We start from the raw sequence: 27,771 nt of genomic DNA, 5'->3' as shown, positions 1-27,771 counted from the left end.
CCCAGCACGCAGTTACATAACCAGAGAACATTCTTCCACCACTTTCATTAACTGATTATATCATTCAGACAAAGGGCCAGCAGATCAGTAGGCCAAGACACTGACAAAACTCCACCGAATTCTAGAAGATCCACGTCCCCTAGATGCCACACCACGTGATCTGATCAGATAAACACGCCACACAACGTGATCCGAATTCCACCACTTTTATGTAACTGCACATTTTACTCATACAGGCTCCCTGTAATGCGGTGTTCGTTGCGGTTTCAGAGTTGATTTTGGTTTCCAAAATCTTCTTAAAGTGTAAAGTTGAGCATCTAAATCAAACAAACCTATTCTGAATACATGCACACCAGGCTTTCAGCATGGAACAGTGGGTTTGTCGTATATAAACACGAAATTATTTTTGTTTTGGGCACACCTTATCCTTTTAGCACCTGTTATATTTTGCATCCGTAGAACCCTGCATGAATTCCTGAAGGCTCAGACTTACGCCGATACTTGGACACTGTCGACACCATGGCCATCTTGACACCAGCGACCAGACTGGAGGTCATGACCTTCATCAGATAATGTACCGCACCATTATCTCAATCCCAGCACGCAGTTACATAACCAGAGAACATTCTTCCACCCACTTTCATTAACTGATTGTATCATTCAAACGTCTGTTAGTTTATATCAGTTATTTTTAGAATGTTATCAGTCTCAGATTCAAATCTTTCAGTTAAGAAAAACTTTACACATAAATGTATGAGCAACAAGACTCTGCACAAAAGGTCTCAATTTCAAGTTAATTTTTAATAAGTTATTAAACAAATGCATCTGAGTAACAAGATTCTGCACAAAATGTCCCTGACATTTCATATTTTTACGTGCGAGCGAGAGAAACACTCTCAGAATGCCATGTACATCCACACACACTGTAAATTATTTAGACTTGAATTTGGTACTTTGGTAAGTGGTGAATGTTGTGGTTGTTGCATTATGTGGCAGGTATTGCATAATCCCTCTGGTGTGTTCTGTGTTCTAGTCTTGCTGATCTGCTGAATAAACATTACATTACACTGAAAATGGAAATAAGGTGTTATTCACTTACCCAACAATATATGTCAGTGCTTTAGGCAACAATGTCGGTTTGTCAGCATTTTAGCATTGCCTGAAAATTAAAACCAACAAAAGTGAAATTTTCAACTATAATCTTCAAGTTTTATCTCAAATTGGACACACACACACCCCTTTAATAAAACTTTACTAAGGTAAGTCCAAAAATATGAGAGAACACTGCCCTCTAGTGAACACAGTGGGACTCGTCACAATTAGGCCAACGTGAAGCAACAACAAAGAGACACACATAAAGAAAACTGTTTATTTGTTTACTTTACAATCATATTTTGTCACCTTGGAATATTTTGGGCCAAAGGAACTGTGAAGCTTTGGCACAAAATAAAAGCCAATAAAGAAAATGTCTGTGATGTAAGAGATGGATTAGATCTTGATTCGTTTAAATGAAACATTTGAGGCATATGAAGCATTTCAAGCTAATGACATCTTTACAAAAATAATTATGAACACAACAACAAAAGCAACTGTGCTCATTGGTTAAATCCATTCTTGAGGTCACTAGTAGTTTCAGTAGTGGGCAAAAAACCCAAACCAAAAACAAACCAAAGTGGAAAAATCTATATTTCAATTAATAGGTAAAAGGAAAAAAATGGCTGCTTGCCCAGTACACATTAGACGGCTTCACGTGGAGTGATCAGTCAGGATTCCCTTAACACGCCCCTCATAAACAGGCTGACTTTGTGACAGGCAGCTGGATATAATTATTATGTCCGCTGTAAATTCCCAGTGATTAACACAAATATACATATTGATCAGTAAATGCTAAAACAAGTTTAATAGATAGAGTACAAAGTATTGTACATAAACCTTTATTGGAATTCCGTTTCACTGTGTACGATTTAAGGACTCAGATTCAGTACTTTGTCAAATCCACATCGGGTTAGTACCAAAATCTCAACTTCGCCATCATTTTCTAAGCAAGTATTAAAACCGGCTAAAACTGGTATGTGGTGTGTGGACACTGCAGCGGCTGCGAACCCCAGAGCCCCAGAGCTGAACTCAGTCTGCTCCGGGGATCCTGTGGCCTTTCGTGTGGCCGTGAACGTGGTGCAATACAACCCCAAACAGCAGAAACGTCGTTGCAGCCATCAGAACAAGCTGCAGATTGCAATGGCGGACACAGGGAATTGTGTGGAGCAGAGTTTCCAATGTCGACTGCTTGCAGTATTCACTACCCCAAAAAGGTACCGACATCACCTTATTTAGGAATACAGCAAATGCAGTTACAATCAAAAAGCCATATGTATTCCAATGCCAAATCAGAACTCTTTAATACATTCAGTAGAAATCACAACTGTCCACAGTGTAACAATAGTTTAACGTTAAGTAAACTCTCAGGTGTAAATGTTTCTCACACTCACTGCCAATTCTTTTTTTCCCCTATGGGAACATATCGGTGCTGCAGAGAATCAACTCCAACATAGCAGGAGGCTAAAGAGAAGCCACACAGCTCTAGATTCACCGCGCAGGTGTGAATCTGCTCAATAACAGGCCTGTAACTTCTCAACAGTGACGCATTACATGAGTACAATTAAATGATATTGACATGAAATATGGAGTGTGAAACCAGGATGCAGAGAACGGACACCCCTTGGTAAATATGAAGAAAGCAACTATACTCCTGTAATATTGCGCGCAATATTTTGGTCTCCATCTCAGAGCTCTGCAGCTAATGGTGTGTGTGCGTGTGTGTGTGTGTGTACATGGTCTGATCTGGATCGTCGTCTGATGTGTATGAGTGCTCCAAGATCCATTAGCTAGCCAGGACGGAATCTCTTCACATACACAACCAGGTTTTGACCAAATACCCAGGATAAACTGAGGATGAATTTTTACACACAGATGCATTAAAGCAGCTGCAACTCCACATTCACTCGGAGGTCAAAGTTCGAGGCTTGTGTTGCCACGGCAATTTCTTTCCTTCCCCAAACATACTGTTGCTCAAGGAAGGTCAATGAGAATCTAAGTTATTCTCATTGTTTTGATATCAGAATTTTTGCATGCAACCAATTCTTTAAAAGATTTTTAACACTAACAATGTTATTTCAGTATCTTGATAGGTATCATCAATAATTTTAGCATATACATTTAAAATAAAACCATGATATGTTGAGGATAGCCCCCCCCCCCCCCTCATATTCAAAGGGTGCACCTGATTCTAGAGTTCACCATTTACATCTCAGTCTTCGGTACATTTCCTGATTCATTCATTTTACTTTTGGCTTTGCTATGTGCAGGGCAGTGAAAAAGATAAAACCAAACTATAAATAAAATTGTAAGCTCTAAGTTCAAATCAAACAAATGTGCAAGCCAACACAATAAGACAAAATATACACAGCACCAAACTGCAACATTCAGTTTGGGTGAGGAAAACGGCTAAGGCAAGAATATTTAGACAGTACCGGCTACAAGAAATGAGCCACTCGTATATATCAGAAGTGTTGCAAATGCCTTGAATCTGATTGTCTGCACATATCCAGACAGTTACATTATCTTAGCACCACTGGTGCATAACCTGACAAGGAATTTAACTGTCATTATTTTACCATCTACAAGACTCATTACTCCCTTTCCTCAAAAACATCTTGGCAACGTGTGCAAAAGGCATGTTAAAAGCTACTGCTGAGAGGATGTGGGTCTGTAGACATGGACAGCAGTAGGAACCACAAGGGTCATCATTCCCAAACCAACCAGAAAAGCCCTGAGCAAGCTGAAACTCCTATAGTGCAAACAGGTCCGTAGGCCAGAGTAACACGTGTGCAGAGACAGGCTGACGCCAAGCTGCGCAAAAGGAGGCGCTGTTGCCCCACGAGGCCCTCCAATGACGCTCGGGGGGAAAACACAGGAGCGTGTGCCATCTGGGTTTCACACGGGTAACAGGAAACCCCCCCAACACACACACACATAAAAGAACAACAAACCAAAACAAAACAACAGTGTTCACATCTACACAGGCTGTACTGCTGCCTGGTACTTCATGAGATTATGACCTATTTTGGAACATTTTGGTTTTGAGGGGATAAACTAGCTAGCCAGTTTAGACACCTCCACCCAGAAAAAGAATGAGTAGATAGTCAGTGATAGTGAAAACAAAGCTTTTTCCCTGACTGGCACCGTCTCTGCAGGGTGGAGCTCAGGTGGTGTGTTACGGTATCGTCACAGGTGCTCAGTCACTCCACTAGAGTGGGGAGTGTGCGTACCGCTGTGAGGCCACGCCCCCTGAGGCTACAGCTCAGTCAACGTGGCCAGATTGCTCTCAATCCAGCGAATGTTCAGCTCGATGGTCTCAACGGCCTCCTGGACGATCCTCATCTGAGATCCTCTCTCCTTCAGAGAGCCGAAGAACCACTGAACCTGGGGGAGGATGACCATCATGGTTATTTAGGAACCATTCAGATCTGTTCCACTGTATCTAAAGCAGCAGGCGTGTTGATCTGTCTGATCTCCAGCCTTTGGAGAAACAACAAAACACAAACCTCCTCGAGCTGCGTCTTTGTAGAGAACTGATTGGTTGTGGACGCAATGATGCTTTGCAAGGCGAAACTGCCAAGAGGGAACCTGAATGGAAAAAGTGCATCAAAATGGTATAGACATGTACAGTTATGCTGATCACTTTTCATTTTCACTTTTTTAAACACTGGGGTAAAGTGCACTTTGCAGTGATGGACTCTAAACACTTACTTTTGTACAAGTTTCTCCCAGTTCTCCTTCACAAAATTCCATGCATAGAGATGTCCTGCAAAATGCCTACACACTATGTGAATGACGAGAGGAAGTTCAGGTGTCTGAATGTCATGCCCATCGAGACCTGCTTGTAAGATCCTAAAACAGAGACCAGATTAGTGTTTAACAGAAATATGGGATATCTTCTAAATCCCACTACATCTTCTGGAGAGGTTGGCTGTGATCTTACCACAGGACTTTCCGCACGTCCTGAGTGCTGGACAACGCCTGCAGCAACTTGCGTTTCTCCGAGTCGAAGAGGGAGAACATGTACATGTTGGATATGGTGTTCCACGTCTCGGTCTTCTGGGCTGCCACAGACAGAACCACCAGCAGGAGGTCTCCAGGAATCCTGGGGAAGAGAGAGAGAATTGCACACCTGTGTCAAACCTGTGTTTGCAATAAATGTCTGCCATGGTTAGTCTGTGAGTGGAACACCAGCGTGTTCATTCGGGTGAAATATCACATCTGTTATCTCAAAAGGAAACAAGGGCAAGTCCTCAAGAAGACACCGCGCTACTGGACACACTGTAGCAGATCCTGAACTTGAACAGATGGACGTCCTGCAGTAATGAAAGGATGTCCAGCAGATGCACATACAGCAATGTCAGTTACTTCAAATAACTTTTTTTTTTACTTCGGCTGTGCCTTCAATGGTGTACTTAATAAGCGAGTATGTTTCAGAAGAGCGACCTTCCCCAGAGTACATCTGGCAAGAAGTAAGCCTGCTGGAGTAGGATTTTGCGTTACTTTCCACCGCCGGTGTTCAGTCTGACAGTGAAGTATCCGGCCGTGGGCAGTGTTAGACACACACCTCGTAGTCTGATTGGAGGCGATCCACTGCTGGAAGAGAGCGTCTGCCTGCTGTGTGCAGTTGGGCCTGTTCAGGGTGCAGGCCGTCAGGAGCAGAGCAGACCTCAGCTCCTGTTTTGACACTGACGTCTCCTCTTCCCATGACTGGCTGTCCATGAGATCCCCGAAGAGATAATATATATACGTCTGCATCAACAAGACACAAAATTTGATTGGTGAGTATACACTTCTGTCCAGTACACACATTTCTGTCTCAAACCAAAGCAAAAGCTCAATTATGTTTTTGAAATCACCAACAATGGTTTCGTGGGAAGGAGGTGCCACACTTACCTTCATCCTGGATGCAAAGGGCAAATCAGGCCTTTTATCGAGCAGCCTGTATATGTGGTTGAGCTGTCTGAGGGCTTCCATCAGTGGGGCTGTCTCCATCTCATTTCTTAAGTATGCTAAGAGCTTTGTTATCTTTTTGAAGGACACCTTCCCCAATCTGCACAAAAACAAAAACTTCAAGGAACCCTTGGTAGAAAAGAACAGGTCATTACAACATCTCTTTTGTCCTGACTTCTCAACAAGACAAGCGAGGCAAAGTACCGTGACAGAGCAAAGAGGTTGTTGATGAGAGACGCCCTGTCCTCACGGGGAAGGACGGTCATGTCTTCGGTGAGGGCCTCGATCAACACGTCCCAGCCCTCGTCTCCATAATCCACGACGTAGAAGCCATCATTCCTTGAGTTGAACTTCAGCCACTTCACACTGGGGGGAACCTTCAATGTGGCTGGAAAGTATTTTAAATGATCAGAAAGGACGAGTTTAAGCACAAAGCACTTCTAAGGTGAAGCAGAGGTTTACTGTGCAAATCACCAAACTTTATTTACTATGTTGTTGAGGTTGCTGGAGTAAAAATCAATTAAATGTTTACCTGTTTTGTCTTTGAAGTGAAACACCTGCTTACAGGAGATGGACTTGCTACAAGTGTCATTGACGTATGTCAGAGGAATGTGCCACAAGTTACTGTGAAGAGAAGCATACGAGTGAGCCCGCCTCCTAAATTCTGAGTGGGTGAAAAATATCACCATAGTAACACCATAGTAACGCCAAAATAAACCATACTGATATTATTTATACGTTGCGGCAAACGCACTAATATTTATGGGCGTTCTTAGCATCAGTATTGTGGCCCAAAAAAAGACCCACAGGTTTACAATGGATACCTGCTATCTGTAACATTGGCGGGATTTAAAAGGAAGCGTTCCTGCACCAGCGTCACTTGGGGTCCGGCTCTGGTCACCGTGACCAGCGGGAAACCTTTCTGCTTAGTCCAAGTGTGCATCATGTCCCCCACGTCAACAGGCTGTTTCATCACCTGTTAAAACCCGAGCAAAGTGATGTCAGCGCAAGTACAGCGAGTTCGAAGCTCCATGCGAGGGTAAACACTCTCACCTGTGAAAGACTGCTCCATAAGTCTTTACTGTCCGTGTTGCCTCCTCTGAACTGTTTCAAATACTCCTTCACTCCTTCCCTGAAGGCCTCCTCGGTAAGTGTCGAATTGAGCATGAGCAGGATAGATGCTCCCTGAGCAGAGAAGACATGAGAAGGCAGAGAGGAGGTTGGTGTTCAACCGTGGCCCTGAGGGGACACCCATGAGACACGAACCAAGACAACGGAGCAGTACCTTCTCGTAGGACACGGAATCGAACATTTCTTCCACTTGCTCTGGGGTATTCACTACCGCAGACACGGGGTGGGTGGAATTCAGAGCGTCTTTCTCCAGGGCTCTGAAACGCACCTTTAGGAATTCATTGTCCTGAAAATGATGAAACCCAGGTGAGCTCAAATTGGCAACTGCAGACATGCTATATCTGGACAGAGACAACTGTGGCACGGTCAAAGCACTTTACAGACAATGTAAGGACCACTACTGTTAAATGTGAATGTAGAATTTTGCAGACTTCTATTGTCTATATTCCCAAATATTTTCAAGCACTAAAGCAATTCTTGTTCAAAAATGAACATTTAAAGAATTAAGTTGCTGGCTTTAGAATGATTTTTGTATTGTATATCTGCTCAAACAAACTTGCTTGTCTAAATTTACACTTCCATAACACTAAAACGTTTAAAGACCTAAAGAAAACTTTTAAAGTCAGGTTAACTACCATTACAAAATGTTTTTATCGTATAGAAACATGTTCCACCACGGTATCAAATTTCTCCAGACATATGTTGTCAAACTGGTTCAAATTCCTGTAAGCTCCAATAAATGTGAACACACACAGGCGCTTCTGTGTTCACAACCTGTTACCCTGTTTAGCTCCTTCTGTCATTTCTTAAAATCAACTGTATTATAACTGTACAATTATAAATTTAAAACACTTACAATATCAAGTTCTGGAAAGACTGTCTCAATAGATATGTACTGCATGTAGGTGGCAAATCCTTCATTCAGCCAAAGATCATTCCACCAGCGCATGGTCACTAGGTTCCCGAACCACTGAAACAGAACACGTTTTAACGAAAACAAGATAAGAATATGCAACACAAATTAATGTTTACTTACATCAAAATGAAAAACTCACTACATCCAGCATCCAAGCATCATTAAACAATTAAGCAGTAAATCACAGCTAAGACTTTTACTATCCTCCATTGGGTTTCAAATAACAGAGAGTACATCCCAGTGCATTTAAATACCTGGTGGGCCAGTTCATGTGCAATGACGGAGGTCACTATTTGTTTATCTATCTCCGAGGAGTGATTGGCCACGAGCAGAGTGGTCTCCCGGAAGGTAATCAGACCCCAGTTCTCCATAGCTCCTGCCAGGAAGTCAGGAATGCCCACCAAGTCTGATAATAAAAGGAAGACATTGTCACAAAATATGATCAGTCCAACTAGCGCAAGATAAGTTACCTGTAGACACGATAATAAGGGTTCCACTACTACGCAGCACACCAAATCATTGCTAATCATTATTATTTGCATAGTTCCTGTAAAAGGTGGGGGGGGGGGGGTCTCACCCAATTTGCGCAGCGGATAGCTGATGCCAAAGAAGTTGTTGTAGAACTGGAGCAGACTGACAGCGGTCTCCAAAGCATATTGAACTTGATCCTTCTTATCTGGCACTGCATACACAGAGACCTGTGGAAAAGATGACACTGTAAAACAACTGCCCACGGCAAAGACATTAAACATGGCTGCACGCACATGTGGTGTGGGCAACCACACGTGCACACACACGCGCAAGTCTCCCATGTAGCAGTAAAGGGGTGGGGGGATAATCCAATAATGGCAACCCATAGTGAGACACACACACACACACACACACACACACACACACACATACACACACACACACATACATACCAGAGTGTTGGAGACATTCGTGCTGAGGCTGCTGAAGTTGGCAACAATAAAGGCAACAAGGTAAGTGCTCATATTCACGCTCTTCTCAAACTCATCCTCAAAAAGCCCGTTGGGTAACTGGGTAGTTTTGGCCTAGAAAAATACAAAGACTAAGGTGTTCATTTCTCCTGCATCAAAAAACATCAGAAGACCACACCACATTTAGTAAATGCGAGTGTGTAGAGTTACAAGGATCACTCCTATAGGAGAGCAAATACAACCAGTACACAGAACGTGTTTCCATAATAAATCAGTGGCACTTTGCCAGTAGCCTTTCAGGAAAGAGACACGCCAACGTTAATTAGCAGGAACTGTTACCTTAGGCATGTTGGAAAGGCTGATGTATTCCTGCTCTCGCTTTATCTTAATGAGAAACGTGGCCTTAAAGGCAGGTTCGTCGAAACAAGGGAATGCCTTGCGGGCTGCCAAGGGCTCAAACTGAGTAGCAGCCAAAACTCTGAATAAATAACAACAATAACAAACACCAACAAACAGACAGAGAAGGGCAGGGACAGAGGGAGGGAGAAACAGAAAGCAAAACAATTTTGATTAATTGTTCAGGTGTATTGTGTCATTCTAATGCATATGAAATTTCCATTTTATTGTTTGTTTCCTTTGTAAAGCATTTTGTGACCGTTGTCCAAGATAAATGCTATATAAATAAATTTTACTTACTTAATTACAATTATTCATTAAATAAATAAATGTATTTATTTTATATATATATATATATATATATATATATATATATATATATTTTATTTTTTTTATTTTTTATTTTTCATATTCACCGCATCTACTTAAAACCAAAACCCTGACAAACAGGAAAACCAGATATTTACAGAAAGACCCAATTGGGCGACTACCTCTTTGTTCCAGTGGTGTCAACATAAGAGCTGTTGTAGAAGCCATCATAGCTGTTGGAGAGGTTTGCTGAATAGTTTATGGTCAGCACATATCTTTGTCCCTTGTTGAGGTTTTCCGGGAAGTTGATGGCGATCTGTTGCCAGGGCTTGTACTCCAAGATCTTCACCACTTTGTCCTGGAAGGTACAGCCGAGTATCTTCATGTCAGAGCTGTGCAAAACGATCACCTTGGTTTCATTCAAGACCACCAACGTGATGGTTACGGTCCCTTGAAAGGTCATGGTGGTCAGGTTCGGCAACAGGGAGATTTCATAGTGAAGGGGTTGCACGCTGGTCGGGAGCCTGAGCTCTGACCACGGGAAGATCTCTCCATCACTAGCGATGGGATACACGGTGCTGGAGTTACTGCTCTTGCAGCCTTCTTTGGAGAACGTGCATGCGGGGAGGAAGTAGATGACCATTACGACCGACGCCACCACCACCAGCACCAGCACCCCCAGCACGGCGGTCTTGGCGGACGGCACGGAGCAGGAGGTGGGCGGTTGCTGGCGGGCGTAAGGGGAGGAGAAGGTGCGCTGGTTGGAGCTGCGGTTCATGAAGGACATGCCCAAGAGGCGGGCGGAGGACTCGTAGTCTTCCTCCTCTTCGTCCTGGTCGTTCTCGCCGAGCCCTCGCACCAGAAGCCTGGAGCTGCGTGGCTCGTACACCACGTCGTCCGCGTCGATGGGGTATGACGGCGACTCCTTGGCCAGATCCATCACGTCCGACTCCTCCTCAAACATGCTGTTCTCAATCATGTTCCTGGGCAGCGGGGCCCCCTCTGCACGTTCATTTGGAGATAAACAAGATGGCACAAGTGGTCACATTTACTGAAACAAAACCATGGCTGTTAGAGATATTAGGTTATTTCCTGTTGACATGTGGGCTCATCTCAGTCAGGCTAATGTACAGTTCTGTGAAAACACATGATGCTTCAGCCTACACACACACATACAGGAAACAAAAGAGTAAAGTGCAAAGAACTGTAATAACACTATATGTGATATGTAATATGTATCAATAGTATGTCAGACTGGATGAAATCTAAAGCAAAAGGTGGGGCTCATTTTTAAGTGCTGTTCACTACATACAGGCGATACATCTTCCAGGTAAACACATTAAAAAGAAAAAAATCCGGAAACTCTTCTGAACAACCACTGAAGCATCGGTGATGCCAACTGTTCAATAACTTGAGCATATACATACATCTACCAACATCCTTCAAGTACGACAACTAACCACAAGCTTCTTTCACTTCCTCCTCTAACAAACTCTCTGTGGGGAAATCAAGATTGTGCTGGGAAAGTCTGAAACATGTTTACTAGCCTAAAAACATTTTGAATCTTGTGGCTAACTGATCTTGCAAATGTCTTCCTTCACCACTTGTTTAAATGTCCTGTGCTGTAGAAAACAGACCAGATTAAAATATTTTTTTGCAAATATTACGAGTACACTTGGAGCTATTTTCATGCAGACACATGAAAATGCGTCTCAAGTGTCCAGGCTAGCAGGGTTGTAGTGCTTCTCTCTGGGGTATGACTGCACCTTAGGCCCATCGCATACACTTGTGCAAAAATAAACAAAATCACCTGACTGAACACAAATGCGTTATTTTAGGGACACCTCTCATTTCTACAGGAGGGTGAAGAACTACAGTGACTGGACTTGGGTTAAACAAAAACAAACGACCTAACGAACATGTGTCAGCCATTTGTGGCCCCTATGATCCCATTATGGGAAAATACACCAGTGTTGGTTTAAGAGACTATAATTTACTTAATATTAACTAATATTAAGTAAATGTCTCTTAGACCCACATTTAATGGGGCCACACAGGGGCCACAGATGTCTGACACCTGGCACAGCTGCTCAAAGTGATCCAATAAACAGGAAGCTGGTCCTACAGGCGCAATAGGGCGTCGCTAATAAACACTTATAAATAATCAATAATAAATAACTAACTAATTTCTAACTGGGTCATGAGTTGGGCTGATACAAGTCTAAACCACATCGCCACACACACACAAGTCTTTCACACTCGATCTTCAATCTAATAAAAACACACTTTTTATTTTAATGCAACGTCCGTGCGGCCAACAGTCACTTTGTTGACATGTGAGCACCTGCGCTAACGCTAAACTAGTTAGAGCAGCTACAGAACATTTATTTATACAGAAAATACGACCAAAAACGGCCTTAAATATCGTGCTGTGTCCATTAGATTGTATTAATCAGGCGGATTAACCCTAACAAGCGAGCTGACACTCGGCCAGCTCCCACTACAGTGCTGCTGCTAGCCGCTTAGCTAGCTGGATGAGCAGCGACACTCTTACCACTTTCAAACGGCTCCATTTGGTTTAAGGTGTCGGTTCTGGACCTAAACGAACCGGCCTCACGGTGGTATAAAATAAAAACCGGAGTCACTCGGGAAAAATAAGACTGCTTTGGAAACAGCTGCCGCCAACAAAGCGTCGTGGCTAGCCGCTAGCCGACCCGTGTGCCATGTCTTCTTCTTTCGTTTCTCGGTTCCGCGCGTTTTAAAGTGACACGACGGACACTGATCTGGACCGGGACCGGCGAGCACGTGCGTCAGTCCCGGACGGTACGGTGTCGGATTACGGTCGGGGGCGCGCGGCGAACGTCCAAACGTGGTCCGTCTGCCACACGTGAGGCGGAGTGCGTGTGTTTCACTTCTAGTGCTGAAGGCAGCCGACCACATGCAGGCAGCTTGTTGAATGAGGATATAGTGTGTGTGTGTGTGTGTGTGTGTGTGTGTGTGTGTGTGTGAGTGTGTGTGTTTAGTGCAGCAAGGGCCACAGAAGCACCGAGATCACGTCACAAACACCTCTGTCCCAACAGTTATGCAAATATATGCATATGCAAATATAAAAGAAATGCATGTAATAAATCCAGTCATACCTATGGATCCATATGCAATGTGATTTAAAAGGCAGATGGGCTCCATGAAGAGGACGCAGGCTGGACTAAATCAGAATGCTTGTGCACAAACTGACAGCAACTAGTGCCCAGTGTCACTTTCCAGACGTTTTTAAGTATCACATGCTATCAGTTTCTTTGGCAGCTCTTCACGAGTAGTGAGTTCATGCTGTTCTTCATTGTGCTTCTCACAATAGGGAGTTGTCATGTAATTGTAGTACGTTGCATTTTGTCTATTGCATGACTTCATGGAGCTCTGTGGGACTGGTTGGGCCATTTTTGCAAGCACTGCATCTTGTAGAAGAACATGAACATGAACATTTAATGATGGACATGTCCATCTCCCATCTACAAGTACAGAAATGAAGGAGTACTACGCAATGCAACAAAATCTATCTTTCTTAGGCCAACATATATATTTTTCCACGAGACAGAATTTGTTTTCACGAACTGTGTATCTCCAATTTGTGTCACTTTCCTAGAAATGTTTTTTTTTATTCTCATAAAATATGATTTTTATGAGAATATCATCATAAAATCATAATTAAAAAATCATTATAATTTTTACTAAATATTTGTGGAAGGGAAGATAATAGAATCCGTTTCGTATAGCTACCTGGTTAAAAAATAAGACACTCGAGACACATTTCCAGTTTTTCAGTTTCCACCTATTTTATGAAAGAAATTAGAAACCATTGAACAGTTTTGCAATTACTCAAAATAGGAAAAGAATAAAAATTTTTAAATGTTGCACTCCTCACCACATAACATAGTTGTTTCAACATAGTTCTATTTATCCTGGAACATAAAACCATCCAAACCACGCGAAATGTAGTTATCAAAACATAACTACACCTTTGTATTACCTATACTTATAAGCTAACTTTATTGTAGCTTTAAGTACAATGCAAATATGACTAAAAAAGTTATTAAAAACCCCTTTTGCTTATTTGTTTAAAAAAAAATGAAAAGGACACTGCTTGCTTTTCAAAATGCTTTGGAAATGTGCTGATGACAGGTGGCTGTTAAAGGCTGATCTGGAATCAGCTGTTCAGTTCAGCATCTTCTTAAGCCAGGTCCTCAAAGTTTCTAAATTCCTCTCCAACCACATAATGTTCTTCTTCACATTCTCCACAGCCACCTGAGTGATGCGCAGCTGAGATGACTGGTCCCTGATGGAGGTGAAGAAATCCTTCATCTGGAAATGCAACATACTTCTTTAGTTCTCTGCGAGTTGTCCATACAACACACTGCAAATTACCTTGAAGAGAATTTAGAAAACATAACGTAAAACTCACATCAGCAAGTTCTTCTATGGAAGAGAATTGTCGTGTTGTACCAATTATTATAGTTCTGATAGAGAATGATCCAAGCTGAAACCTGCATAAAGAAAATATGGGTTTCACGTGATCAATTATCCTGTAGTCATATTCAAGAAAAGGTAAACATTACAAAATAATTTCAGATTTTGTTATTTCAGCACATTTTTTTACCAGGTCATCAATCAAATTACACTTACTTTTCCACTAATTCATTCCAGTTCTTCTTCACAAAATTCCAAGACAGGAAGTGACCAGCTGGGTTTCTGGCTACGTAGTATATTAACGAAGGCAGGTCCTGTGTTCTTATATCTACACCCTCCATTCCAAGCTCCAGCAGTCTAGAATCAAATGCATCAGATTATCTTAATCTGACAGAAGTATTTTTAATAGCCATTCATAAACCAATGTGCAGATATTTGGCTTTTGTATAGATAACATACCTTTGTAGCTTTCTTGAGTCTTTGTTGCTTGCCAAAGCTGAGAGGATTTTACTTTTCTCTGATGCACTCATAGACACCGTGTACTTCTCCAGCAGGTAATTCCAGCCACTGTCATCCTGGGCTCCAACCATGTAGATGGTCTCCATAACATCAGTGGGTAGACTGTGGAATCCGAATCACAGTCTGTACATCACTACACTTCCACTAGGAAAATCAGCTCACGGTATTAAAGCTCACTTTATGAAATTTGTTGGCCATGGTCGTCATGTAAAACAAACCAAAATCACTTGAGTAAAAAGAAAAACAATGTTTATTGGAAATATAGTTTCTCCATTTTTCAGTGTAAGAAAATACCTGCCGGAGCCATTGGATTTCACCCAGTTGTGGTAGAACTGCTTGGCCTTCTCCAAGCAGGGAGCAAACCCAAGATCGCACGCGAGGGACAGCAGCTCGGAGCGCATCCTCCTGTCTGAGACCGTGCCCTCGCTGCTCCAGGTCTGCTTCTGGATCACGTCTCCGAAGTACTGCAGAATATACGTCTACGAAACAAAGACAACGAGGAGCCTCACAAACAGACCTCAACGTGAACCTGAAAGGACTCAGTCTTGCATAAGGAAGCGTTGGACATTCAGCGAATGTATGTCTGAAACGACGGGACAGCAAACAAGGCCGACTTATATCTTACGATATAAGAAAGCCACGGAGAGAAGAATAGCGCCATGGTACAATGAGCACACGCGTAGCCTCAAACGAGCCGCGCGGATCCTGGAACGTAAATGGCGAAATATGAAGTTAGAAGTGTATAGACTATCATGGAAAAGCAGCCTTATTGAATATAAGCATGCCCTCCATATGGCAAAGTCCTTATACTTATCGGCCTTAATAGAAAAACATAAAAACAATTCAGGACTCCTTTTTAAAACTGTTTCCAGCCTTACGAGGAGTCATGAACAAAACAATTCTCTTATTCCACTAGAGCAGGCGTACTCAACTAAAACTGTCCGCGGTCCAATTTTGGCAGATACCTGTGTCCTGAGGTCCGGTGCGGCGGGGGTGGCGAACGTAAGTTGTTGAGCGGGGGGGGGGGGGGGGTCGCGAGCGTCACTGCAGTGTTCTCCGAAACGATAGGCGTTTTGTCCGAAACGATATGTGGTAGAAACACCCCTCAAAACAGGGGAATGAACATTTACCTGACCAATTTTAATGTTGCTATATGTTTCAGGTTTGAAAAGTGCTGGAATTTAGGTTAAAGTACTTTAAAATGCTTGAAATTGTAACTACTTGGTTTCACAACAAATATCTGTCTGACTGAATAGTTCTCTTGTATTAGGTTAACAAATACGAGCCTCTTGTAATTCCAGGACGAAACATGAGAGAACGTGAAGACGTGAAGATTGGGCGTTTTTTAAATAAACAACCATTAAATAATGTGATAAAAAGCGAATTATTTCGAGTATATGTATAAATATTTAACTTAAGTATGTTTAACATGCTGGGAAATATTGAAATGGACCTTGAAAGTGACGTACAAGTGCTTGAATTCCACCTTATAAAGGTGTATGAACCCTGAAAACGTGACTTTGTTCATTGCGCTGAAGCGCGGCGCGAAGTTACAAAATTCGAGAGGTGCACGACCTCGCGAACCGACAGCGCGCGAGGCACTCGCGCACACGCGGAGCCACAGCGATTACGTCATTTTCGCCGCGCGGACCCTCGCGTCGCAACAACCAGGCAGGCTTGTTGTTGAGCGGGGGTGGGGGGTGTCGAACGTAAGTTGTTGAGCGGGGGTGGCGAACGTAACACTCGTGACGAAGTGTTTTTTCAATAGCCCTGAAATAAATGCTCCGGTTTTGTTTTGGTCCATATCCAGTTAATCAGGAATGAGATTGGGTCCGGACAGGACTGCGTTCGGGTCCGGATCCGGACCGCGGTCCGCCAGTTGAGTACCCCTGCACTAGAGTGTAGCAGTAACAATTTTATGAAATTCTTTAATGATAAGATTGATAAAATTAGGGAAAACATTAGTAGTGCTATCTCAGAGCCTGTCAACATGCCAATGCACCTTGACAGCTGTCTGGTCAGCTCTGATGCCCTGTTCGAGTCCTTCTCCCCAATTGGTCGTGAGGAGCTTATTTTACTGGTGAAATCTGCTAAACCCTCCACATGCATACTAGATGCTGTACCAACCCATCTACTTAAAGAATTACTGCACAGCAATGTAGAACCGTTGCTTACTATAATAAATTATTCTCTGAGCCTGGGCTACGTTCCCAGTTCATTTAAACTTGCAGTCATCAAGCCGCTAATTAAAAAACCTGGTCTTAACCCCCAAGAACTGTCCAACTATAGGCCAATTTCTAATCTGTCATTCATATCCAAAATTTTAGAGAAAGTAGTTTCTTCACAACTCTCTTCCTTCTTACAGACAGAACATGTCTTAGAGTTATTTCAGTCTGGATTTAGAGCTCATCACAGCACTGAAACAGCACTAACTAAAGTACTGAATGATCTCTTAATATCCTCTGATAAAGGACACATCTCGTTTCTCATACTGCTAGACCTCAGTGCTGCTTTTGACACCATTGATCATAATATTCTACTTAATAGACTGGAGACACTCATTGGCATAAGAGGTCAAGCACTCTCCTGGTTCAGGTCCTACCTGACAGATCGTTACCAATTTGTGCTAGTAAATAACGAATGCTCTGAGCATTCTAAAGTAAAGTATGGTGTCCCACAAGGATCTGTACTGGGCCCCATATTATTCTCATTATATATGCTACCACTGGGCACTATCATTCGTAGGCATGGTATTAGCTTCCATTGCTACGCAGATGATACTCAGTTGTATATATCTTCTAATCCAGATGATACCACAACAACTCTCAAGATTGAGAACTGCGTCCAGGATATTAAAAACTGGATGGCGTCTAATTTTCTTAAACTAAATTCTGACAAGACTTTGCTGTTAGAAGCAATTGGGCTGATATTCCCCTTACCCTAGATGGTTTTTCAGTAACACCAAAATCTACTGCAAAAAGTTTAGGTGTCACTATTGATTCTGATCTTTCATTTGACACACATGTATGCAATGTCACTAAGGCTGCCTTTTTCCATTTACGTAATATTGCCAGGCTGAGACACTTACTTTCTTTAGCTGATGCAGAGAAGCTAGTTCATGCTTTTGTCTCGTCGAGATTGGACTACTGTAATAGTCTTCTAATTGGATGCTCTAAACAGTCCATAAAGAAGCTACAACTTGTACAAAATGCCGCAGCTAGAGTCCTAACCAAGGCTAGGAAATTCGATCATATTAGTCCCACTCTCGCTGCACTACACTGGCTGCCGATTAAACATCGCATTGAATTTAAAGTTCTCCTGTTAACCTATAAGGCGTTAAATGGTCTTGCTCCACAATATCTGAGTGAACTCATTGATTACTACAACCCATCTCGCCCTTTGCGCTCCCAAAATGCTGGATTTCTCGTAGTTCCAAAAATTAGTAAAACTACAGCCGGAGGCAGAGCTTTCTCTTTTAAAGCCCCTCAATTATGGAATAGCCTTCCAGCTCCAATCCGAGACTCTGACACAGTTCCAATCTTTAAATCTAGACTTAAGACTCACCTGTTTAGTCAAGCCTTCAGCTAAAATTCCCCTTGTAAGGTGTAGGGGCTTGGGGGCTCCCAGACGTTGAGATTTCTGGTGATCTGAGATGTTGATGCTGTCATCCAGCTGTGTCTTGGCATCACTCTATTTGTGACTATGACTTGACTGGAAAGCAATGTCTCAGTGAGCCCTCATGCCTGTGGTCACCTCTGAACCTCTCCCTTTAGTTATGCTGCTATAGATTAGTCTGCCGGAGCCACATGCTGATCACTGGCACGTGAGCTACGTACATTTAAATCAACGGTGGTTTAAATTCATGTCCACTCAGTCTGTATTATCTATCTTCTTGCATGGCTCTACCCAAGACGATTGGATACAGGCACCTGCAGGCACCTGGGGGATGGTCTGGCTGCCGGTGGATGTGCTGATACCGGGGTTCACCTGGGGAGTAACACTGCAGTCGGAGCCTACAATACCAGCATCACTGCTCCGACACGGAATGAAAGCCTGGCATTCATCAACAGACATTTACAGTGACAATATCAAAACCCAGAACTTTCAATTCTACCTTTTACCTAGTCTGATTGTGTGAATTATGTGTGACTTGTGTATTTGTGTGTTAACGGGCCGCCCAATGGAGGATGGGTTCCCTTTTGAGTCTTGGTTCTCCTGAGGTTTCTTCCTTTCCTCACCATCATAGGGAGTTTTTCCTCGCCACTGTCGCCTTTGGCTTGCTCATTAGGGTTCTGGACCCATAGTATTGTTAACCTTGTAAACCCTGTAAAGCTGCTTTGCGACAACTTGAGTTGTTAAAAGCGCTATACAAATAAACTTTGATTTGATTTGATTTGACTGTAAAATCTTGGCAATGACTCTCCAGAGACAGTCTGGCAAATTACATAATTTTCTGTGTGCTGTAAGGTTATCCGAGTTCAAATTTTTGAGGAAATTAAGTTTTTGAACACCCTGCAACTTTGCAAGTTCTCCCACTTAGAAATCATGAAGGGGTCTGAAATTTTTATCTTAGGCTAATATCCACTGAGACATAATCTAAAAAAAAAAAATCCGGAAATCACTACGTATGATTTTTTAATAGTTTATTTGTGTGTTACTGCTGCAAATAAGTATCCGAACACCTGCCAATCAGCTAAAATTCTGGCCCTCAAAGACCTGTTTGTTAGCCTCTAAAAAGTCCACCTCCACTGTCTAAAAGTGTCTAAAAGTGGCCAAGCACCTAAGATGAAAATTTCAGACCCCTTCATGATTTCTAAGTGGGAGTGGAGACAAAAAGCTCCGTTTTTAAAAATCTCCGGCGGACGTAGATATTTTTGAAAACGGAGACAAAAACCTTCGTTTTTAAAAATCTCCGGCGTCGTGTGGACGGGGCCTAAGATGTCATAGTTTAAAGTCATGCATGGAACGGAAGGTTCCCCTGCTTAAATCAGCACACGTCCAGGCCCGTCTTAAGTTCACCCATGACCATTTGAATGATCCAGAGGAGTCATGGGAGAAAGTTTTGTGGTCAGATGAGACCAAAATAGAACATTTTGGTCTTAATTCCATTTGCCGTGTTTGGAGGACAAAGAATGATGAGTACCGTCCCAAAAACACCATCCCTACTGTGAATCATGGAGGTGGAAGCATCGTGCTTTGGACAGGACGGCTGCACTCTATTAAGGAGAGGATCACCAGGGTCATGTATTGCGAGATTTTGGGGAACAACCTCCTTCCCTCAGTTAGAGCATTGAAGATGGGTCGTGGCTGGATCTTTCAACATGACAATGACCAAAAACACACAGCCAGGAGAACCAAGGAGTGGCTCCATAAGAAGCAAATCTAGGTTTCCAGATTTTTTTAAGAATATGTCTAAAAGTGGCCAAGCACCTAAGATGAAAATTTCAGACCCCTCCATGATTTCTAAGTGGGAGAACTTGGAAAGTGGCAGGATGTTCAAAATCTTATTTTCCTCACTGTATAAGGTCTGTAAAGCATTTTGAGTACAACAGCAGGCAGAAGTCAACCAGACTGGTATCTGCTAGCATCTCACGCATTACTGCGTGCACCAATCAAACAAATTAGCATGGATCTATCTGTTATAACAAATTTGAAATACCTTGAGATTCTGAGTGACATCATCTAAATTTCTCTTTTGTACCATCTTGTAAAAGAACTCCAGATACCCAATGCCTTCTAAGAGAGGAACGTTGTGGGTCTCAGACTTCAGGTAGGTGATCAAATCCAGCGCTCGGTCTAGTGTCAATCGCCCTGCCCTAGACACATCAGACAAACCAAGAAGAAATAAGTATAGAATTAAGAAAAGAGTGTCTGTGTATTGTTCCTAATGGCTTATGTTCACTTTCATACAGTTTACAATTGCATTAGCATTCTTCGAATAAGTGGCATGTCCTTTAATTTACTGAAAACTTACGTGACCAGTTGAAAGGCATTGTGAATAAGGTTTGCTCTGTCTTTGAAGCTTAGAGCACTGTGATTGGCTCCCAGGAGCCCAATCAGGGCATCCCAGCCCTCGGTGTCATAATTAATAATGTAGTAGCCGTTCATGTCCGTATTAAACTTCACCCAGTCGACATCCTCATCCAGCACCAGCACCTCTGAGAAGTGTTCAAACACATGTTACTAACGAAACCATGGGAGCGGTCTCTCGCCTTTATGAGGGGAATGTGGAGGGTTTTTAGCGTGTAGCGGTAGCTGATACCTGACTTTATCTCCAGTATATGTCTCATCTCAGTGCTGGAGTGGCTTGTTTTGTAGGTCAAAGGAATTTGCCACAGATAGCTATTGAGAAAAGTGAAAAATGAAGAATGAGTTTTAATGCAAGAACTTTGACATTGACGGCACCGGCATGGTTACAGTTGATCATAGAGAGAACACTGCCCTCTGGAGGCCAAATGAGTTAGACAAGGCTCAGCGTATTATTGAGGCACATATGAGAGGGTTTATTACCCGGCTTGCAGTGAATGCCACGTGGGGTCCCCGGGCTGGACAGTCTTTAAGAATCGCTCTTGCTCAACGTGGAGCTTGCGACCCTGCCGTGTCACGCTCACCAGAGGGATGCCCTTCTGTAGCACCCAGGTCTTCATCATCGTCTTCAGGTCAATATGTTCCCCAGCAAAATTATACTGCACGGAGTCAATTACCTTTATGTAAGTCAGTTTACCTTTATGCACAATGTATGTGTATAAGTGCAATATATAATAATATAATATATATATATACACAGTATATATGTGTGTGTACGTATGTGTGAAACATACTGCATTTTTGCTGGCCTGTTTGTCACTATAACAGTATTCTCCTGATGTGAAATCCTCCTCAGAGCACGTCTGTGGTGCAGAAGGATATTAAAATACTTTACATTAGACATCTGTTGAGATGTATGTATAATTAATCAATTAATGAATTCCATACTCGCAAAAATGGGTAAAAATATGTAATTATTAGGTAATTACATTGACCAGGCTGTTCCAAAGGTCCTCGTTCCTGGCATTCCTATATTTGAACTTCCTCAGATACCTGACTATGCCCCTCTGGAACACATCATCTGTTAGGAAATTCCTCAGCATGTGCAGAATGCAAGCCCCCTAAAAACACATGGGAACAGACCCACAAACGCGAAATGGCACAAATCCGACCTCACAAGGACGATGTTACGCTAGAAGGCAGCATCGGGAACCTTCCCATGGAAGTACTACCGACCTCTCACCTTGTCATAAGACACCGTGTCGAACATCTCCTTTATCTGAGTGGGGTTCTCGGCAGAGCTTGTTATAGGTCTAGATGAGTTAAGTGAATCCTGTCCAATGGCTGCAAAGCAGGTGTTCAACAAGTAGTCCTCCTGGAAATCAGAGCATGAAATCAAAAAAGTTGCCTTGTGTCTTGTAGAATATTTTAATAGTTTTCTAAAACTGGTAACAAAAGATAAAACACTTAAGAAATGGGAGCATACCACTTTTAGTTGTGGGTACGTAGCCTCAACAGAAACAAATTCCATATATCGCGCAAATCCCTCATTAAGCCATATATCATTCCACCACTCCATAGTGACCAAGTTTCCAAACCACTGTGGGACAGGGATACACATTTCAGATAATATAGCACATTGCTAACGTCTTGCTAATCCTCAATTTAGTGCATAAGTGCTGTATGAATATAATTGATTAGCATTAAAGTATAATTTTGACTAGTTTGTGTCATAGTACAGGCCCGGACCCCTCTCTGTTTGTAGCCATGTATGTACTTCCTGTGGGTGTGGTTGTGTGTGTGTGTCGTCTCGTTATCCTCATTATGTGTCACACTCGGGGCTTGTTATGTTGTAAGTATTTAATATGCATCTTAGTTGTTTTCCGTGTTTGTCTTTGTTGAGTCCAATAGTTGTGTCTCGCTACGTTGTGTGTTATATGTACTGTATATGCTCAGTGCTAACTGTGCCTTTTCAATAAATAAAGCCTAGGTTGAATGTGTGCACGTCTCGCCACCGTGAGCCCCCCCCCCCCCGTCAGTTTGTATGTCCCTGGCTTTTATCCAGCAATCAAGCATTCGGTTTTATACTAATACCTAAAATACCATTGCCAATGTGGACATGAATGTTCAGTAGCATTCGTGTTCAGTTTGTTCACTGTATCATTTACTCTTCTGGATACACCTTTGGCACTTGGGTAATAAGCTAAAGCTGCTCACCAGTGCCACCTATCTCCTCAGTTTCTGTACTGCAGTGCGGTCTTAACACAATGCACTTGTTTGAGCTGACAATGTCCACTTAGTTCTGACATTTACATTTACATTTGGGGCATTTAGCAGGCGATCTCATCCAGAGTGACATACACAGTGTTTTGCCATCTGCTCACAGAATGCCTCCTAGATAGTACAGTACATAGGTCAGAGTTCAAGATATCCTTGAACAAGAATACCACTAAACTACAGGAGTAAAAGCGATACCTAGAAGTGCTAACAAACACAGGTACAGGTACAGCAACTAGGACAGGTGTGCAACGCTCACCTGATGGGCCAGCTCGTGTCCTATCACCATAGTAACCCACAGTTTGTCTGAGGTGGATGAGACGTCAGGGTCGTAAAGGAGGGAGGTCTCTCTATAGGTGGTCAGACCCCAGTTTTCCATAGCTCCAGACTGGAAATCTGGAATAGCTATCAAATCTAGATAAAAAAGAGAAATACAAAATGAATTCAAACAGTACTAAGAGCACAGCATTCACTACAAACTGAGAAACAGTCCATGTTTACCTAGTTTGGGCAACGGATAGTAGATATTGAAGTACTTTTCATAAAACTCCAAAATGTTGACAGCAGCTTCAAGAGCGTAGTGGGTTTGGTGCCACTTGTGCGGAACAGCATAAACCGAAACCTTACAAAGAAATACTCGTTATTATGAGCAGATGGGAGTAGGAAAGACAACAACTTACATAAATAAAAATCAATCAATCAATCCGTATCGTGTCATAAAGGGAACAAAATCGTTAGGAACAACATCTCGGACTGCACAGCTGACTTACATCGATTCCCGTTGACGTTTGTCTGCTAACAGACCTGAAGTCACAGATGATGAAGGCCACAAGATAAGAGCTCATCTGCACACTTGCTTCAAAGCGATCTTCCAACAAACCGCTGGCCAATTCCACCGTTTGCTCCTAATAAATATAACAATAAATTACATTTTCATGTGCCTTTAAAGAAACTCAAGGACAGAAAGGACAGTGCTTACATCTTTGTTATTTCTGACATGGTAGTTATTTCAGTGAAGCCAATAAAATGTATTGAGAGTGTGTAGTATTTGTGGTATAAACACATTTATATTTTGTATATGCAGATGTTAAAATGCTTTACAATGGGCATGTTGGACAGGGCTATGTGCAGGGGTCCCCTTCTTATCCGGACAGAGTAGTTGGCTTTGAAGATGGGCTCATCAAAACAGGGAAACGCCATTCGTGCGGAGGTGGGTTCAAAGTGAGTAGATGCCAAGAACCTGGGATCAAATTGAGCAGAGTGAAGAGTGAGTAATAGTTATCATTCTCTTCCACACGCTGGCCAACACTGTTTTGTTCACATGAATTTTACCTCGTTTCTCCACTCGGCGTTTTGTACGAACTCTTGTAGAAGCCGTAGAAGCCATCTCCCAACGCTGCACTGAACTCCAAATACAAAAAGTATTTCTCTCCAGTTGTCAGGATCTTAGGAGAGAAGATCGCGATCTGCTCGTGGGGCGGGTACTCCAGAACAGGGTGCACCTTCTCAAACAGGTGAGCTTCGCTCTCGTCCAGCACGGTCGCCGTGGTGATTTCGAGGCCTTTGCAGTGCAGGACGACCCAGTTAGTGTTGTTCTTCACGTCGATCTCGATCTTGACGGAGCCGCTGAACCTCAGCGTTGTGAGGTTGGGATGGAGGAGGAGGTGGTAATGAACTGGAATGATGTAATTCGGAAGGCGCACCTTGCTCCAGGGGAAAGGGAGACCGTTGGTAGCCAAGTGGTCACTGTCGCTTTCAGAGGACAGGCTTCTGACAGGCAGCGTCAGCAAGATCACAGAAAACAATAAAACGTGCATGATGGAATATGACAAGAGCTTTTGAATGGAATAGTGCTTCTCCTGGTGAAAGACAAGTAGTATTAACACTTTACAGTTCCTTTCACATTCTAAGATGTCTGGATAAGGATCTGTGCACAGCTGAACCTGAGGAAAAACAAAAACGTCCCAATTGAGATGTGGAAACTTTGACCTACATGAGTTAATAAGCTAGAGTTCTTGACCTTTCCTTCTCAGTCTACAGCTCAACACCAGTACAGTAGTTATTTCCAGTACATTCCAACATACTTACAGTAGGGCTTGCACAGTAAAATTAGTAGCGTTTAATTAACCATGACCATAAATTTACTATGATTTTACTGTGTACGTTCAGGCCACAATGTCGTCCTTTTCTTAGGCTATATTAAGCACTCCCGCAGGCAGAACGCAGATGAACGACGACTGCGTTTTCTAGGATACAGACTACACGGTCAAAACAACGTCCAACGTGTTTACGGCAAAGTGTAACAGCAGTTTAAACTTCAGCAGGGCACAGAGCAACAGCACACGGGATCTGTCAGTCCGCCATCGCTGCATACTGTGTAACGTGACACTACTGTCCGCTCACATCTACAAAGGGTGATCAACTCGGATGCACTAAGGACATTTGTCCTCGTGCGCTGCATGTTTTCATAACAGAAACACCACGAGCGCTTCGCAACATGACTTTAGCCATTTAGACCACGAAACGACGACACTGAATCACATTATGGAGCGAACGTCGTGAGGTTACCTGAATTTCGGCTATTCATTGTCGTGCGCACAGACAAGCTTTCGTTTTCCCTTTTAAGTGCCCGGCCCACAACTCCCCCGCGCGCGTGCTGCCTTCCTGCGCTGCTGCATGCAAATGTTAGTGCAGAGGAGGTCTGGACACCCACCAACACCTCGTGTTAGTGCAGAGGAGGTCTGGACAAACACTAACACCTCGTGTTAGTGCAGAGAGGAGATCTGGACACACACCCAACACCTCGTGTTAGTGCAGAGGAGGTCTGGACACACACCAACACCTCGTGTTAGTGCAGAGGAGGTCTGGACACACACTAACACCTCGTGTTAGTGCAGAGAGGAGATCTGGACACACACCAACACCTCATGTTAGTGCAGAGGAGGTCTGGACACCCACCAACACCTCGTGTTAGTGCAGAGAGGAGGTCTGGACACACACCAACACCTCGTGTTAGTGCAGAGGAGGTCTGGACACCCACCAACACCTCGTGTTAGTGCAGAGGAGGTCTGGACACACACCAACACCTCGTGTTAGTGCAGAGGAAGTCTGGACACACACCAACACCTCGTGTTAGTGCAGAGGAGGTCTGGACACCCACTAACACCTCGTGTTAGTGCAGAGGAGGTCTGGACACACACCAACACCTCGTGTTAGTGCAGAGGAGGTCTGGACACCCACCAACACCTCGTGTTAGTGCAGAGAGGAGATCTGGACACACACCAACACCTCGTGTTAGTGCAGAGGAGGTCTGGACACCCACCAACACCTCGTGTTAGTGCAGAGGAGGTCTGGACACACACCAACACCTCGTGTTAGTGCAGAGGAGGTCTGGACACCCACCAACACCTCGTGTTAGTGCAGAGAGGAGATCTGGACACACACCAACACCTCGTGTTAGTTCAGAGGAGGTCTGGACACACACCAACACCTCGTGTTAGTGCAGAGGAGGTCTGGACACACACCAACACCTCGTGTTAGTGCAGAGGAGGTCTGGACACCCACCAACACCTCGTGTTAGTGCAGAGGAGGTCTGGACACACACCAACACCTCGTGTTAGTGCAGAGGAGGTCTGGACACCCACCAACACCTCGTGTTAGTGCAGAGAGGAGATCTGGACACACACCAACACCTCGTGTTAGTGCAGAGGAGGTCTGGACACACACCAACACCTCGTGTTAGTGCAGAGGAGGTCTGGACACCCACCAACACCTTGTGTTAGTGCAGAGAGGAGATCTGGACACACACCAACACCTCGTGTTAGTGCAGAGGAGGTCTGGACACACACCAACACCTCGTGTTAGTGCAGAGAGGAGATCTGGACACACACCAACACCTCGTGTTAGTGCAGAGAGGAGATCTGGACACACACCAACACCTCGTGTTAGTGCAGAGGAGGTCTGGACACCCACCAACGGACCAGGCATCTCGGGGACAAATGACTTACGGTCGTCAACGAGTCGGGACAGAGTAATGTCATAACAGACCAGTGCATAATTAAAGTTAAGCGCCTTGAAATTTCAAACTGCTTTATTTATATATGCTTTTGAATTTCTATGAGGAAGAATCGGTTTATATTAGAAAAAGTAGATGTTTATAACAGCATTCATTCCTCGGGGTTCTAAAGCTCCTTTTCTTCGAGGTTCCTAAATTCATTGCTTCCGTAGTTATAACTGGTGATGTGCGCACGCAGACACACACACACACACACACACACACACACACACACACTGGTGATGCACACAGAAATGGAAAGGCCACTGAATGACAAATGCTTAATTCTGGTGGTCTGAATAAAACGTTCAGCAAAGCACCTCTTGGTTTCTGCAGTGTAAAGCTGATTACATCTCAGCATAATACAGCAACTTTTTTCAGTAATACGGGGGGGGGGGTGATAAGTGGATGTTTGTGCTGGTTATTTTAGTGTCTGTGTTAATACATGTACGTGAAGCATATCTAAAATGGTTGTGGGCTACAGTACCATATGTTCATGTATCTCATTCCTGACAAGTGAGACAAAAATATTAGATTTTACTGAGGAAAATGATCTTATAATGAAGAGGATGATTAACCTAATTCACTCATTAGGGTATGATAGGGACGGATCACATACAAATACACAGATGTACAAAAGCCGTTGGTGTTCAGATCATTGTTTGACCACAAACCGCCAAACAGGTGTGATC

General features: G+C 43.3%; 2 protein-coding genes across 3 annotated transcripts; both read right to left on the bottom strand.

Annotated features, from left to right (window-relative positions):
• Positions 1–782: 782 nt before the first annotated feature.
• Positions 783–12,703, bottom strand: lnpep (leucyl/cystinyl aminopeptidase). Of its 2 annotated transcripts, XM_076998018.1 has the most exons (19): positions 12,296–12,703; positions 9,924–10,743; positions 9,376–9,514; positions 9,019–9,150; positions 8,673–8,793; positions 8,350–8,501; positions 8,036–8,149; positions 7,334–7,465; positions 7,102–7,233; positions 6,873–7,024; positions 6,581–6,672; positions 6,253–6,436; positions 5,992–6,148; positions 5,663–5,847; positions 5,039–5,200; positions 4,807–4,947; positions 4,602–4,683; positions 4,326–4,479; positions 783–1,159 (listed from the first exon to the last, which is right to left on the bottom strand). In XM_076998018.1, the coding sequence occupies exons 1-18, from the start codon at positions 12,312–12,314 to the stop codon at positions 4,351–4,353; spliced, it is 3,045 nt and encodes a 1,014-aa protein (XP_076854133.1). In that variant the 5' UTR covers positions 12,315–12,703; the 3' UTR covers positions 783–1,159; positions 4,326–4,350. The 2 variants fall into 2 exon arrangements, with proteins under 2 accessions (XP_076854133.1, XP_076854132.1); XM_076998017.1 differs by lacking the exon at positions 783–1,159 and having other exon boundaries at positions 1,356–4,479.
• An 862-nt stretch (positions 12,704–13,565) lies between these two features.
• Positions 13,566–25,732, bottom strand: erap2 (endoplasmic reticulum aminopeptidase 2). Its single transcript, XM_076998013.1, has 19 exons — positions 25,594–25,732; positions 24,358–24,968; positions 24,127–24,265; positions 23,796–23,930; positions 23,527–23,647; positions 23,285–23,439; positions 22,235–22,348; positions 21,992–22,123; positions 21,738–21,869; positions 21,543–21,611; positions 21,232–21,407; positions 20,984–21,063; positions 20,696–20,879; positions 20,381–20,537; positions 15,016–15,200; positions 14,662–14,823; positions 14,419–14,559; positions 14,198–14,279; positions 13,566–14,097 (listed from the first exon to the last, which is right to left on the bottom strand). Exons 2-19 carry the CDS (start codon positions 24,840–24,842, stop codon positions 13,951–13,953), a joined length of 2,796 nt encoding a protein of 931 aa, XP_076854128.1. The 5' UTR covers positions 24,843–24,968; positions 25,594–25,732; the 3' UTR covers positions 13,566–13,950.
• Positions 25,733–27,771: the final 2,039 nt, after the last annotated feature.

This window comes from Brachyhypopomus gauderio, chromosome 3, assembly GCF_052324685.1.
Source record: "Brachyhypopomus gauderio isolate BG-103 chromosome 3, BGAUD_0.2, whole genome shotgun sequence".
Classification (NCBI taxonomy): Eukaryota; Metazoa; Chordata; class Actinopteri; order Gymnotiformes; family Hypopomidae; genus Brachyhypopomus; species Brachyhypopomus gauderio.
Note: the sequence above shows the minus strand (reverse complement) of the source record. Positions and strands in the feature narration are given on the sequence as shown.

Excerpts from the sequence above, each read along its gene's own strand:
- lnpep (XM_076998018.1), bottom strand. Across the intron at positions 8,794-9,018 it reads CGAATGTCTCCAACACTCTG|GTCTCTGTGTATGCAGTGCC; the intron begins GTATGTATGTGT and ends TCTTTTCCACAG. Across the intron at positions 7,234-7,333 it reads ATTCCGTGTCCTACGAGAAG|GGAGCATCTATCCTGCTCAT; the intron begins GTACTGCTCCGT and ends TTCTCTGCTCAG.
- erap2 (XM_076998013.1), bottom strand. The coding sequence starts at position 24,842 with ATGCACGTTTTATTGTTTTCTGTGATCTTGCTGACGCTGCCTGTCAGA. Across the intron at positions 24,266-24,357 it reads ACGCCGAGTGGAGAAACGAG|GTTCTTGGCATCTACTCACT; the intron begins GTAAAATTCATG and ends ATTTGATCCCAG. Across the intron at positions 23,931-24,126 it reads CCCTGTCCAACATGCCCATT|GAGCAAACGGTGGAATTGGC; the intron begins GTAAAGCATTTT and ends TATATTTATTAG.